This window comes from Mastacembelus armatus, chromosome 12 (assembly GCF_900324485.2).
Source record: "Mastacembelus armatus chromosome 12, fMasArm1.2, whole genome shotgun sequence".
NCBI classification, from domain to species: domain Eukaryota; kingdom Metazoa; phylum Chordata; class Actinopteri; order Synbranchiformes; family Mastacembelidae; genus Mastacembelus; species Mastacembelus armatus.
Genome location: NC_046644.1, coordinates 8328623 through 8345190, shown reverse-complemented (window position 1 = coordinate 8345190; position 16568 = coordinate 8328623). Strand labels below are relative to the sequence as shown.

Sequence of the window (16568 nt, the reverse complement as noted above, 5' to 3'; positions counted from 1 at the left end):
CTTGTTTTTTTCTCTTTTGCTATCTGTCCATGGTTTCAGTGTATAAAAGTAATGATATGCATTTTGATTTCTGTCTCCCTGACTTGCATTCAGGCATTTCTTTCATATTTCATTGACACTTAAGATGACTAAAGTGATGTTTTTTCACTTTCACTCTCTCTGTTTGTCAGGTCTGGCTGACATTATGAAGAGACTCCTGACCAAGTATGACAATCTGTTTGAAGTGTCTTTTCCGTACTCCATGGGCTGGCACGGTAAGATTAAAAGTCTAAAAAGCAGGAGGGTTAAAAAGAAAAAGTTTTGGTGTAGATGTGGCAACCTTTTTAAAGTCTTTCCTAAAAAGTGACATCAGGAGCAAGGGAGAGATGGAGAGATTAAAGACACATTTCATCTAAATACATGACAATCTACGGATGGATTGTTAGACTGGAACACAAGTGTACTGTTACAAACTGCAGACTGTTCAGCTATCAGGCTAGCTATAAGCTAATGCTCTTAGTTTAATATGTGAATGAGTTCTGCTGACAGTACTCTGAAGACAGTATGTTTGTCTGTGACTGTAATCCGGAAAAGTCTATCATAAATTATGAGAAGTTGAATCTTTTCACAGTCAGGATTTCAAACGACTCCTAACCTGGAAGCGAAGAGGGGAGAGATGTATTAAAATGCTGTCACACTTTACCTGGAGTTTTTGTGACAGCCGACAGATTTTTAATACATTAAATCCCTTTCACCTCCACTTCTCTTTATGTCTCATATCCTGGCATCTATTCTGTTTCTTGCTCTGCGAGCTACAGAAAATATGTCACCTCTTACCTTTCTTTTTACACTATTCTCACTCCTGTTTTTCCCTCTATCCTATGTCACATTCCTTTTTGCGTCTCCTCATACTTCCCTTTCTTAATACTCTTGGTTTGCCACTATCTTTTCATCCTTTTCTCCTTGAAATTGACTTTCACACTCTTGTCCTATTAACAACATCAGACTGATTTTCACATGCAGAGAGATTCTCCTCACATCTTCCTCCATCTTCTTAATTCATCAGTCAGCATGTGCCCCAGTGTGTGCCCCAGTCTGCTCACTCCAATATAATTTCCCATAAACCCATATCATGCACCAACATGGCATTAATATCACATATGAATATGGATTAGCTAGTCCAGTGTCAGATTTACGGAAGATATGGTGCCGCTGCAGCCTGGATAACTCTTGTTGCATTTCCGTCAGGTCTGCTGTAATATACTGATAAATGAGAAACCCTATGCTTCGATGCCACCATCTCATTACTACTTCAGTGAGTAGTACCAGACACATCAGAATAATTTCATATTTGCGTAAAACTGGATTCCTCACAGGTAATGGCCAGCCATGATGTCATTCTAAGCTTTTACCATTAAAGTAGTATAGTGGGACAGAACTGCATTATGCTCTTAATGTGGATATTTAAATGATGAAACACATTTTTACACTGACTTAACAGGCAAGATAAAAACCATTAAATTACATATTTTGCCATTTGGGGATAGTGCAACAAGTTGTACACAATGTTTGACTGTTATCACCTTATGAAGTTTTTATAGTAAACAAGTTGTTATTAGCATATAGTGGAGTATTATACTTATTGAGTAGACACAAATCAAAACTTGCATCCATTTGGAGTCATGTTTCTTTTCCACCTTCTGTAATAGTCCAATGTTTTAGATTAGTTTCCATCAACTTATGAAAGAAATATAATTTTCCTTATCTGCTAAATGGATCACTCTATTCACCAGCTCACTGGTAACTTTGTTTATCATTCGGTGCTATGCATGTTGTGTACAATGTGTCTGTAGAGTTTCTTTAGCTGAAAACATCTCCAGCTGCTCCTTCTGGAAATTAGGTTAAAGAAAGTGCAAGGGAGCATTCAAACTGGAAAGTTGGGGAACTTAAACAATAGGCTGAAAGATAGATGGGCGAGCTGCAGAATCAGATCAAATTTATGTGCAGAGTTCATCACCACTAGTAAGACCTTTCAGATTACATCTAGTTATTTGATCCATTCATTTTACTCTCTTAATTTGGATGGATATTTTACACTTTTATCTCCTGGACGTAGCTTGGCCACTGATGTTGACCTTGTAATTAAAGAAACAGAAATAACTAAAAAAAAAAAAAATGTATATGTGAAACTTCAGGTTTTATGAGATTTCTTTTTTTTTTTTTTTTCATTTTTTCCCCCAACCATATTATTCTATGAACTTCCACATATTTTCCTCTAATTCATTCATTCTAATAGATGGACTCATGCATCAAGTGAATAATCATTTATTTATCTTTTAAAAGACAAGGAATTCAGATCAGATGCATAACAATATTAGACAGTGATTGTATTTTTATATATTGTGGACACAGCTAGCTTTCATTTCACTGTATGTGTAATGAAGCAAACAGCAAGTGAATAAGCCAGTAGAAATATAAAAAAAAAATGTTGGGTTTGGCTACAATAAGGGCCAAATTCTCGAAAATGAATGGACAAACATTTAATTAGTCTGCTGTGAAGACAGCTTGCATAAACACAGATAAGAATGTAGGACTGTATGGAAAGGTGTTGACTGTCTAGACACCAGTTTTTCATCTGACATTATCACAAGCTCAGCTCAAGCTGATATTTACCTGTACTGAGGCAGTAAGGGAAAGAACTGCCGAGAAGCGATGCCAGAGAAACACCTTGCTGCGGCTTCAAACTGGAACAAAGGTTAGCAGAGTGCAGTGATGCGCTGAGTGATGTGTGACAGAAAGGAGAGCAGTGTCATCATGGCTGAGTAGTCAGAGTGATCTTTGTATAGCTAAAGGTTGCAGGTTCAATCCCTGTAGCAGCTACATCCTGCTGAGTTGTTTCAGAAAAACCTTACTTCTCATTGTCTGTACATCTTCCTGAATAAGACAAGTAAATGTAAAAATCGAAACTAAAGTAAAATCTGGCTTTATAACACTGCAACATGGGCCTGGAGGCAGTTCCAGGATGACTTGGAAATAAATAAATAAAACCTTTTTTCTCATCAAGCATTGGCATTGATAAACAGAAATGAATGGTAATATGCTTCTTTCTCACCAAGTGCCAATCGCTTTGCTATTGGTCTTTTCTTTTTTTATTCATACACTTCCAATTTATGGATTTTTTTGGGATTAGTTTCATCTTTCAGCACAATGCTGTGTGCAGAAGGACTACCTGTGAGGTTAACATTTATCATTAAATTCAGCCCTGACCCATTCCTGTGGTTGTGACAGTCCACAATCAGTAAGTTATTAATCAGACTTTGAGATGTTTCAGGGAACCACTTTTCAAGCCATGATAATATCATGTTGTCCGTATCAGAGAACAAAGCTTTTGTGAGCACTTATCACCTGAGTCGCCGACCTGCTCCTCTCAGTCTGTTGATATATTTTTATTCTCAGAGCAAGGAAGCCCACATGAAAGGCTGTTTTTCAAAAAGGTAGATGATACACTCCCACCCAAACTGTACAGAGAAAAGGACAGAGGGCAGAAGAGGATACAATCATCGACTCACTTTCTTCTTTTTATTCTATCAGATATAAAATCTTTGAAGTTAAATCTCAGTCTAAAGTGGAGTGTGGTGAAGGTTCCTACAGATTGTGTTGCAGCTTTAATCTTCTAGTCTGTTTTATATTTTAGATAGATGCTAAGGCTCACAAGTTATATTACAAAGATGTGTTGAAGGTTACAGGCGAGTAGTCAGTGGGTTCATAATTTTTACTTTTATTTGTCCTCATTTTATTCATTAGTTGTCCTGCATTCTTTTTAAAGTGGTAGTGATATAATTAGACAATAATATTTCAGTATCCTTGGTGGAGTTTAGGTTGACACCCAATATTCTGGACACTGCTAACCTTGTGTTTCTTATAACTTGGCTCATGTGTAGCTGGCAGAGCACCATCTTAGTAGGTGTCTGTTTGGATTTCAACTGGGGAAAAAAAACCCTTTTATATACATTTCCAAGATATGTGGTTGGTTTCTAGTTTATTTCTTCCTTCCTCGCCAGTGCAGGTGCTTAGGGTATGTGTGGAGGCCTAAGGCCCGTGGCACCACATAGGTCTCCACAGCTCCATTGTGTGCCATATTCTCTTCTCCCAGCTCTGCCGACTTTGATCGATCCAGTCATTACATCTCCTACCAGTTTTTTTCATTTTACATTCACTCCACAGTGCAGCACATGTTGGATACTGTACCTTAGCCTCAGTGTACAGGGTGTGTTACAGGCATGAGTGATACAGTCATTGGAGTTTGTCTGCCAGCCATCCTCAAATGAAGCAGAAACTATAAGGGGTTGATACAATTCACCCTAAATATTTATTATTTATTTATTTATTTTTGTAATGTGTTGTTCATTTAATGAACTGTTAGTTAGTTCCTGATGTTTTCTATTGTTCTTGTTAAAGTTGAATACATCCAACTGGTTTTTTAATTGGGAGAAGAACTTTTTCACTCTCAAAATAATGGTGTTATTTTAACCTCATCAAGTAGAATTAAGAGCAAAGAGACTACTGAGATTATAATGGGAGTGCTGTAGAGCATTAACATGCAGCGTGTTAGTGCACATACCCACACAAACTTACTGCACACACTGACCATCTCATTTTGGAGCATGCATTCTTATCTGCATAGACACACACAGATCCTGCTCACATAATGAGTTGTTATTCCCCCCATCTGTGTCTGTACTTTGTTTGAGCTCATTAAGAAGCAGCCATTTATTCAGAGCTTGGCTTACTAGTGGCAGTGTGACTAAGAAAAAGTAGTTGGATGGTATTGGAAATCATTGATTAGATAAAGCTACCAGCTTATTTATGCAGGAGGAAACATTGTTGCAGAAAAATGTAATTGTATTATGATTTCTGTCTGAATGTTTCACTAGTAACTGCCAAAGTATTTGATAAGTGGTTCCCTGTCTAGCAATATCTGTAACTTTGTGTTAATTCTAAAATTATACAGACACTTACATGAAGACATATATGCAGCAGAGCGAACAAAGTAATTGTGTGCTAATAAGAGCATCTGTTTCTCTTCTTTCCATATCTAAACCCTTCAATCTTTTCTTTTTTTCCCCCATTTCTCTTAGTTTCATTTGCCCTGCTGTTGTCGCTATCAGCACCTGTCAGAAAACCACCTCTAAAATAAGAGTGCTCATTAAGAATACATTGCCTCCTGGGACCTATTTTTTATTTCATCTGTGTTTTTTTTTTTAAGAAACACTACCTCATTACCTTCCACTAAGATCAAAAAAAGCAACACAGGAGATATTTAAAGTTAAATACACTTAAAAATATGTCACTGTAAATCATTGAAAATGTTTCTTTGGTCTTTTGAGACAGTTTAGAAAGTAGCTATTTTTCATGTTATTTGCCAGTTTTTGGGAAGTTAAAAAAAAAATCGGTAAAATAAAAGGGAGCCGCTGATTTAAAGAACAAATAGTGTGAATTCAGATAATGGATTCAGAGCACATGGGGTCTCTTGATGGTTTGATGAATATATGATGTTAATTATATACTATGACCTTCACAGTCACCAGTTCACAACCCAACTCAGCTGACCTTTGTTACTTCCAAATGTGCCTGCCACCTACAGTTTCCTTCTCTTCACCTTTACACCACCTGCATCAGCAGTGTCTTGTTATAGTGTCCAATTAATAGAAATTGGTGAACACCAGCCACTGTGGTATAAAACCACTACTGAAAGTATGAAACAAAAAAAATGTTGTAATAAAATATTATTTATAACTAAACTTGTAAGATTATTGTTCTATTGTCCCATTAGTTAACACTGGCTTTAATTCTTCTTGATCAATTTGTGTACATGCTCACCTGAGCCCCACTTTTGCAATTATATAAATATATATATATATATATATATATATATAAAATTTTCTCGTCTCACCCCTATGGGTGGTATGTGTCTTCCTCAATCTCGGGTCCTCTACCAGAGGCCTGGGAGTTTGAGGGTTCTTCGCAGTATCTTAGCTGTTCCTAGCACTGCACTCTTCTGGACTGAAATATCTAATGTTGTTCCTGGGATCTGTTGGAGCCACTCTCCCAGTTTGGGGGTCACAGCCCCGAGGGTGCCGATTACCACGGGGACCTCTGTTGCCTTCACCTTCCACATCTTTTCTAGCTCTTCTTTAAGCCCTTGGTATTTCTCCAGCTTCTCGTGTTCCTTCTTTCTGATGTGGCTATCACTTGGGATCGCTACATCTACCACTACGGCTTTCTTCTGTTGTTTGTCCACCACTACTATGTCCGGTTGGTTAGCCATCACCTGTTTGTCGGTCTGTATCTGGAAGTCCCACAGGATCTTTGCTCGGTCATTCTCCCTCACCTTTGGAGGCGTGTCCCATTTTGACCTTGGGACCTCCAGCCCATACTCGGCACAGATGTTCCTGTACACTATGCCGGCCACTTGGTTATGGCGTTCCATGTACGCTCTGCCTGCTAGCATCTTACAACCTGCTGTTATGTGCTGGATTGTCTCAGGGGCATCTTTGCACAGCCTGCACCTGGGGTCCTGCCTGGTGTGGTAGACCCCGGCTTCTATCGATCTTGTGCTCAGGGCCTGCTCTTGTGCTGCTACGATCAGTGCCTCTGTGCTGTCTTTCAGTCCAGCTTTTTCCAGCCACCGGTAGGACTTTTCGATATCAGCCACTTCTTGTATCTGTCGGTGGTACATGCCGTGCAGGGGTTTGTCCTGCCATGATGGTTCTGCATCGGGCTTCTGTTGCCTGAGATAATCACTAAGTATTCCATCGCTTGGGGCCATCTTCCTGATGTACTCATGGATCTTGGCCGTTTCATCTTGGATGGTGGCTCTGACGCTCACCAGTCCCCGGCCTCCTTCCTTCCTCTTAGCGTACAGTCTCAGGATGCTGGATTTGGGGTGAAGTCCTCCATGCATTGTGAAGAGCTTCCTTGTCTTGACATCAGTGGCTTCTATGTCCTCTTTTGGCCAGCTTATTATGCCAGCGGGGTATCTGATGACCGGCAGGGCGTAGGTGTTGATGGCTTGGACCTTGTTCTTCCTATTTAGCTGACTTCTTAGGACTTGCCTTACTCTCTGTAGGTATTTGGCTGTGTCTGCTTTCCTTGCGGCTTCTTCCTGGTTCCCATTTGCCTGTGGGATTCCAAGGTACTTGTAGCTCCCCTCAACATCCGCTATGCTGCCTTCTGGGAGTTCAACTCCTTCAGTCCTGACAACCTTCCCTCTCTTTGTTATCATTCGACCACACTTGTCCAGTCCGAATGACATTCCAATGTCGTTGCTGTATATCCTGGTGGTGTGGATCAGTGAGTCAATGTCTCGCTCAGTCCTGGCATACAGCTTGATGTCATTCATATACAGGAGGTGGCTGATGGTTGCCCCATTTCGCAGTCGGTATCCGAAGCCAGTCTTAGTGATGATCTGGCTGAGGGGGTTCAGGCCTATGCAGAACAGCAGCGGGGACAGAGCATCTCCTTGGTAGATGCCACACTTGATGGAGACTTGTGCTATCGGCTTGAGGTTGGGTACTAGGGTTGTTTTCCACAGTCCCATCGAGTTCCTTATGAAGGTTCTTAGGGTCCTATTGATGTTGTACAGTTCCAGGCATTCCAGGATCCATGTGTGAGGCATTGAGTCGTAGGCTTTCTTGTAGTCAATCCAGGCAGTGCACAGGTTGGTCTGCCTGGTCTTACAGTCTCGAGCAACCGCTTTATCCAACAGTAGTTGGTGTTTTGCTCCCCTGGTGTCCTTACCCATTCCTTTCTGGGCCCCGCTCATGTATTGAGCCATGTGCCTACTCATCTTAGCCGCTATGATGCCCGACAGGAGCTTCCATGTTGTGCAGAGGCAGGTTATCGGACGGTAGTTGGATGGGACTGCTCCCTTTTGGGGGTCCTTCAGGATCAGGACTGTCCTGCCTTCAGTTAGCCACTCTGGGTGGGTCCCATCCATTAGCAGCTGGTTCATTTGAGCTGCCAGGCGCTCATGGAGGGCAGTTAGCTTCTTTAGCCAGTGGGTGTGGATCATGTCAGGCCCCGGTGCTGTCCAGTTCTTCATGTTTGAGACCCTCTCTCGGATATCTGCCGTTGCGATGCTTACTGGGATCGCTACATCTACCACTACGGTAGATGTATACCACTATGGTGTATGTACAGTGGGTACGGAAAGTATTCAGACCCCTTTAAATTTTTCACTCTTTGTGTCATTGCAGCCATTTGCCAAAATCAAAAAAGTTCATTTTATTTCTCATTAATGTACACTCAGCACCCCATCTTGACAGAAAAAAACAGAAATGTAGAAATTTTTGCAAATTTATTAAAAAAGAAAAACTGAAATATCACATGGTCATAAGTATTCAGACCCTTTGCAGTGACACTCATATTTAACTCACATGCTGTCCATTTCTTCTGATCCTCCTTGAGATGGTTCTGCTCCTTCATTGGAGTCCAGCTGTGTTTAATTAAACTGATTGGACTTGATTAGGAAAGGCACACACCTGTCTATAGAAGACCTTACAGCTCACAGTGCATGTCAGAGCAAATGAGAATCATGAGGTCGAAGGAACTGCCCAAGGAGCTCAGAGACAGAATTGTGGCAAGGCACAGATCTGGCCAAGGTTACAAAAGAATTTCTGCAGCACTCAACGTTCCTAAGAGCACAGTGGCCTCCATAATCCTCAAATGGAAAAGGTTTGGGACGACAAGAACTCTTCCTAGACCTGGCCGTCTAGCCAAACTGAACAATCGTGGGAGAAGAGCCTTGGTGAGAGAGGTTAAGAAGAACCCAAAGATCACTGTGGCTGAGCTCCAGAGATGCAGTAGGGAGATGGGAGAAAGTTCCACAAAGTCAACTATCATTGCAGCCCTCCACCAGTCGGGGCTTTATGGCAGAGGGGCCCGACGGAAGCCTCTCCTCAGTGCAAGACACATGAAAGCCCGCATAGAGTTTGCCAAAAAACACATGAAGGACTCCAAGACTATGAGAAATAAGATTCTCTGGTCTGATGAGACCAAGATTGAACTTTTTGGCTGTTAATTCTAAGCGATATGTGTGGAGAAAACCAGGCACTGCTCATCACCTGCCCAATACAATCCCTACAGTGAAACATGGTGATGGGAGCATCATGTTGTGGGGACGTTTTTCAGCTGAAGGGACAGGACGACTGGTTGCAATTGAAGGAAAGATGAATGCGGCCAAGTACAGAGATATCCTGGAAGAAAACCTCTTCCAGAGTGCTCAGGACCTCAGACTGAGCCGAAGGTTCACCTTTCAACAGGACAATGACCCTAAGCACACAGCTAAAATAACAAAGCAGTGGCTCCGGAACAACTCTGTGACCGTTCTTGACTGGCCCAGCCAGAGCCCTGACCTAAACCCAATTGAGCATCTCTGGAGAGACCTGAAAATGGCTGTCCACCAACGTTCACCATCCAACCTGACAGAACTGGAGAGGATCTGCAAGGAAGAATGGCAGAGGATCCCCAAATCCAGGTGTGAAAAACTTGTTGCATCTTTCCCAAGAAGACTCATGGCTGTACTAGCTCAAAAGGGTGCTTCTACTCAATACTGAGCACAGGGTCTGAATACTTATGACCATGTGATATTTCAGTTTTTCTTTTTTAATAAATTTGCAAAAATTTCTACATTTCTGTTTTTTTCTGTCAAGATGGGGTGCTGAGTGTACATTAATGAGAAATAAAATGAACTTTTTTGATTTTGGCAAATGGCTGCAATGACACAAAGAGTGAAAAATTTGATGGGGTCTGAATACTTTCCGTACCCACTGTATATGTATGTGTATGTGTGTGTATATATATATATATATATATATATATATATATATATATATACTTTACAGATTAAGTACATATTTGAAATATCTTTAAACTTGCTGATTAGAGAAGGACCAATTATCTAATAGTAAGACTAGGTGAGATAAAGTTGCTACATACCAAAACATAACTTTTTTAAATATTTCCTGTCTTTGTCAGTCAGTATGAAAAAGTGTAAGTGACTTTCTCTCTTTTTGTATATTGTATACCAGAGTGACTAAAAGCAGTCTGTCTCCATTCAGGTGCCCCTACTGGTCCCCATTTAAAAGAAAATAACTCTCACTGGCAGCTACACGCACACTACTACCCTCCTCTGCTGCGTTCAGCTACAGTCAAGAAGTTTATGGTGGGCTATGAAATGCTTGCCCAGGAGCAGAGAGACCTCACCCCTGAACAGGTAAATAATATAACATACACACCTTATACAACAAAACTGAGAACAGCCCTGGTCAATATATCTCTCTCTAAATGTTTAGTAACAGCAAATCCGGTACATTCATCACAATATAACTTGTTTTTAGCCAAAACCCAGGAAAAATGAAGCCAATTAGTTTGATAAATAGGAGTTCTGACTTTATTATGATGAAAGTTCCATATTTAAGAACCAGCTGCAACAAATTATAGTAAACACCTCTTTGGTGAGATTTAGTATGTCCAATCTTATTGACATAGATGATACCAGTTTTGCACAAATCTGTCAAAAGATATGTGGCCATTCTTCACCGATGATTGTTTTCGGATGATATTTTGCCAAAGGTGATGTATTGGATTAGAGTCAGTGGTCATTGTTTTAATTTTGCAGTGTATTTGGGATTATTGTCATGTTGGAAATGTCCTTTCCTGCTGGGGTTTGTTTCATTCAGTATTTGAGTACACAAATTTAAATTCATGCTGCTATCTTAGTGCTAATCTACAAATGTCATATGGCCATTGTGGCAGTCCTGGCCAGATCTATGCCAAACACGCTGGAACCCATCTGACCAAACAAACAAACACAATTTTTTGTGGCTTTATCTGACCAAAGAATGAGCTGCCAGCATTCATCAGGCTTTTATTCATGTTTTTTTTGGCAAGTTTCATCTTGCAGTTTTGCGCAGCTTCATCAGCAATGTATCTTTTTATTTTTCTTGGATGCTATCCATAGAGGTGCAGTGTTCCTCCCACCATCTGATCAATCACCAACAAACCAGTTCACATAGATAATCCTTATGCCAAGCCAGAAGCACTTGCCAGCCTGTTTTACTGTTATTTGTAGTACAGCTTTTCCTATACAGTACCTACTAATCACAGCCCGGGTCAAAAGTGAGAAGTCCATGGTGTTCGCAGAAACATACAGTATTCATTTCAATTAGCCTTAATTGGATATCACATATGTAATCACAGTCAATTTAATTTAATTTTTTAATTACACAGAAGATACCAAAATACCTCCCTCTTAAACTTAAAGTAATACAATTATAGTAGGATAGTGCAATTTAACCTTTTAGTGATATTGCATAATGGTCGGTTGTTTTGTTATCTTCAAGAACAAACCAGTTTTTGCAGCATAGATGCAGTTCATACACCGTACGTTCTGCAACATGCTGTGATGTCATTATTTTTCAGTTCTACTGCAAAGTACTTCAATTTGGGATATGAAGTTAGTGTTATTGCTCCTACAAAGATGCTATCAAAGGCTAATCTTCTTCTAGCACACCAGTAATAATGTAAATCCAGGATTGCAGTGGATTTGCTCTCTCTCCCTCCATTTTTGTCTTTCAAACTGGATAAACGCTCTATGCTGCCGTGTTGTATTTTTAGGCTGCTGAGAAGCTGAGAAACCTGCCAGAAGAGCACTATAAAATCAGAGAGAACCAGGAAACAGGAGGAGGAAAAGAGAAATAATATGGAGGTAAATAAAAGTGAAAGAACCTACTGTATGTGATGGTAGAATAAAAATGTACAAACGGGAGACCAGCTTTATTTTAACCACCAATGGCTTTTTGGAAATGTACTGGTGATGTATCACTTTTGTTTCAGAAGTTCTGTAAAACAACATAAAGTGAAAGTGCCTTTGCCAACACAGGGCTTAAACATATTCTACGTACACAATGTACTGAATTTGTATTTTGAATATATTTCTGTGGTACTGGGCTCCGTACTGTAACTACAAAATGGACTTCAAACTAAATGTGCTATGGAATCCCACCTCTGTTTTAAGGCGATAATGAGAGAACATTATTTTTTTCTTCCCCTTCTGTCCCTTCTGTTGAATTTAAACAAAGTTTGCTTAGTGTTTGGTTATGTTGGAAAGCTTACAATGACAAAGCCCTTTCTTCCAACAGTTATGTGTGAGTTAATGGGTTTGGTCCTTCTAAATGTTTTTACATCGAAGACAAAAGTTCTTGAATTTGGAAATCTTGAAATGATTGTCAGTTTTCAGGCTCAAACAGTGTGACAGTGTTTTGTTTAACCTTATATAGAAAATAAATGATTGTCTCAAAAATACATTAAGGGGAGAATTATGCTAAATGAAACTAGTCTAAACTGTCTATGATTCAGTACTGTGGCTACTCTCTCTGTAAGATGACTCCAAAACACTCAAAGCTCAATGGAAACCCAAGAGTTACAGTCAAAGGCTTAAAGGACCCATTGGAGCTGCACAGTGGATGTTTGAATTGTGTGGGAAGAACAAGCAGCACTATGTTGTGAAAAGGGCACTGCATACCAACAGGAAAACATCATCCCAGCAGTGAAGTGCAGTGGAGAGAGCACAGAGATCTGTGGCTGTGTTGGTGCCTGTGGACCTGGACAGCTGTTATTGACAAGGAGAAACTGAAGTATATGAGGTTTATCAATGTGTCTTACAGGACGATATCAGGATGGCTGTCCTCCATCTGAAGCTCAGTAGAGGTTGGGTGATGCAGCGGGACACAGTAAATATACCACAGGCAAAGAAAATCAGTTTTTTATGAGATCAGACCTTAACCCAATACAGATGCTGTGGAATCACTTTAAAGAAACCATTCAAACCAGACATGAGAATCCAGCTGAGCTGAAGCAACAATCTGTAAGGAAGAATGTTTCAAATGGACAAAACTTAAGAGTTGAATGTTTCAGCACCATGGACAGAGACAGTGAGTCTATGTAGACTTCTACTGGGTCAACATATTACCAGATAGGTTTACATTTATTTCAAGTGTATCATAATATTATAAGAGGCACATGCCCATATTAAAACAGTTGAAACATTTAAAGACTTACTGGATCATGTTATAATTTACCTAATTATAATTTACCTACTGACTGCAAAGAGATCCTTTAATGTGCTGTAAGTGCTGTAACATCTTAGTTGTGTGCATTAGGTGATTGTAACCTGTGTCCCTAAACATGTCCAGTCAACTCTTGACATGAGATGTGTTCTCACTATTGCAACAGCAGATGGTAGTGTTGTTTAAAAAGTGAGGTAAATAACCTTGATTTAGGCTGAAAGTCTGACTCTGATTTAGCCCATATCAAGGCTTTAAAATGCAATATCCATTTCATTTTGTCATTGAACCTAAAGCTTCTAAACACACATTTGGACTCTTAGATTGAAGTCAGGGTTGAGGTTAGGTTAAGGAAAACTAATTTCATTGAGGGTCTTCACAGGTGTAGAAGTACAAATCTGTGCACATTGTTACTTTTATTTGACTAATTTGAATCCAAACATCATTTATCAAATGCATCACTAATAAGAACTGGCAAGGATCATATATACATGGCATCACTTTTTATTTCATACCTTATGGAAGCCACTTGTTGCAGTTCCTTTTTTAATTAACAACCTGTAGCAGAAAATCTTTGTGTAGCAATTCTCTGCAGTCTTTTCTGGAAAAATCTGCTGATTTACTTTTAAGGTGATACATGACAAGTGTGATTAGTTAGCGTACACCACCCATCATTTTTGTTTTTAAGTGTTTGAAGTTCATTAATATCTAACTACTACAAGTCAGTGGAAATAATATGTTTTGGGCCATCAGCATGTCAAACAAATGCTTTAACTTCACTGAAATGTAGGAAATATAACTAAGTTATTATTATTTATATTATAATTATTGATGCTCTCACACTAAATGAAAAGAACAAATGCCACAGGTTTTGAAATAGATTACTATTTATCATAGAAGACTAGCAAGAATTGGTCTAATATTGCTCTGTGTGGCATCAAAAGACAGAAAATGAAACGGGACCTGGGGAATGTAGGATTGTAGGAAGAAATCCTTGCCACAATGTGAACTTTTATTAGCACACAATGTAATAAAACAAAGGTAAGAAATAAAAACATTCAGATAATCCTGCAGCTTCACAACAAACTGTCTTATACTTTCTACTAACTACTACATAAGCCAGCTGCCAGCTTTTTTACCTTCTCAGCCTCAGCAGCTTTAACTGGAATGCACCATCTGCTGAGGTTAGCAGAAGGTGGAGTAAATTTGTACAAAGCATTCAAGCCATATATAACAAACATAAAAATACTTATGTGTAATCATTTGAAATTTCTCAAGAATTGGTGGTATCAGAATTTACCTATGGGAACACACACAGGCATAAACACACCATCTTTATAAGAAATGTATTTACTGCAGAACAGTTGAACCCCTCCTTTCCTACTTGACAGTGTGTAGTCATTAGTGCTTTGAAGACCTAATGATGCACACCTGTCTTCACCAAATCCCTGAATGCACTGCACCATTGTCAGAAAAGAACAACAAAAAAACACCATACATTACCAGGCAGCCCCATTTAAACAGACCATAATCTTGTGGAAAGGAAATACAACTGTGCAACTTAAATAAGCTTGTGTTTCACTGTTTTATCAACCTGACTGAACTAAAATACTGAACAATAGCCATTACTACACATTAGACTTTGTGAACTGTGATGATCTCAAGTCATGGATTTGTATGCCAGTGCGATTTTTCTGGAAATGCTAGATTTTGTTTACCACATTTTGACAGGTAAATGTGAAACTAAAGTGGCTCTGCTGTCTTGTTTCTTAGTGTTGCATCATTTAGCCTAATCTTGCTTTTTTATTTCACACAAGGTTAAATTCTGATCAAGAGGAACGTTTGACTCCCTTCTGCCTCCCTCAGCCTACCTCCAGCACATATATGTGTCACTTTCATCATATATAAACTATGTGTAAGATCTGAATTCATTTTCTCTCTATTTGATTGAGGCACATTAGTTCACATCATAGCTGATTCCATCTAAATTAAAAGTGAATTTCACCAACTCTGAGAATAATAGAGGTTTACAAAAGTGGTGGAGCAACATCACATAATGAGTAGCAGTAGATCTTTAACTTCATTTTGTATGTACTTGCTGCTTCTTCTCCAATCTGGCAGTTATTTTGATTTCGCTTTTTCTTCTTTTTCTTTTCCACCCACAGTGTGTAACGTTTTTGTCAGCCACCCTTTTTATCCATTGTTTTTTTGGGCTGTTCTGGTTTACTAACTAATTGTACTGTTGGCTGGCAGAGATAGGCCAGTGTTGTTTTCATAGAAGAACAAAAACAGAAGCAAGTCTGGAATTGAAATGATGTATTAGAGAGAATCTATTTTCATCAGCCTTAATCAAATCCTCTTATTGATATACCTGTGAAACACAGTATTTCAGCTGCTCTTTTTTATTGAGTGGGGTGGATGGATATTAAACATTGTCAGAAAATAGGTAGATACAGGTACACTTGCAATGGCACATGGGCAATGACACATATTAGCCTACACACTCACCACTTTTATTATTTATGGGGCTTCCAGTCCACTTCAATCTTGGTTTTTTCCATAAATATTATTGATTCTACATTTGATATATTGTTGAAGAATGATGTGTAGGTATAGTTTATGGAGTGAGAAGATCCTTGTTGGTATGGATGTTTGTGAGACAGTGTATGTACTTGGAGGTGAATGTGTATGTGAATGTAAGTGTATAACCCTCCTTATGTACTGTGACAGACCTCATTCATTCAGGTCAATATTTATCCAGTTCTCCAGGCTCACAGTAGATCCTCTTTTCATCTATTTCATCACTCCTTGGAGACTCTGTGTGTATGTGTGTATATATGTCTCTCTGTGTGAGCATTCAAGATATATATTTCTGTCTCCACACAGTGAAGAAATATGTGTGTGCGTTTGTGTCTGTATTTGTGTGTAACCCCTGTGTATATCCTCACTGGCAGAGGAAGAAGCATATTTCTGCTCCTTTGCCAGATTCTTGTTGCTTGTCTTTTCCAGGGCTGTTCTGGTATCAAATTGTTCTCCCAACACAGATAATGATGCCAAATGTTCTTTATGAAATCTGATTAGTAATATTTCTGTGTTCTCATTGTAATAATATGTTGTGCAGTTTGAGCAAGTTAGAGAGGGCAAATTATTTTAACATTCAACAGACTTCAAGGGGACGGGGGGGGGGGGTGCAGATGATATTGCCACCTGTATGTCATCCATTAGAATACACTGTATATTAGGGGGCAGCATATGGTCAATTTGTTCATTTTATTTATTCAGGGTTGTTCAGACTTTAGTGTGCATTTTTGTCGAACAATAACCTTAACCCTTAAAATACCACAGAAACTGGGTTTCAAAGTCTTTGTGTTATTTTATATTTGTAACTGAACAACTAATCATGCTAGTAGCTCTTTGGCATGCTAACATGCTCACAGTGATGTACAGTAGATATTACGTTTA

The 16568-nt window shown here is 39.3% G+C and overlaps 1 protein-coding gene across 4 annotated transcripts in view; it reads left to right on the top strand.

Annotated features, from left to right (window-relative positions):
• Nucleotides 1–15073, top strand: part of galt (galactose-1-phosphate uridylyltransferase) — a 29138-nt gene extending 14065 nt beyond the window's left edge. For 2 of the 4 annotated variants that reach the window (XM_026298203.1, XM_026298206.1), the window contains exons 9-11: nucleotides 171–254; nucleotides 10101–10255; nucleotides 11659–13094. In XM_026298203.1, the coding sequence (XP_026153988.1) occupies nucleotides 171–254; nucleotides 10101–10255; nucleotides 11659–11742 (323 nt within the window). In that variant the 3' untranslated portion in view covers nucleotides 11743–13094. Of the gene's footprint in view, nucleotides 1–170; nucleotides 255–10100; nucleotides 10256–11658; nucleotides 13095–14923 lie in introns of those variants that run through there. The other 2 variants (XM_026298205.2, XM_026298204.1) reach the window with 2 other exon arrangements.
• The last annotated feature ends 1495 nt before the right edge of the window (nucleotides 15074–16568 follow it).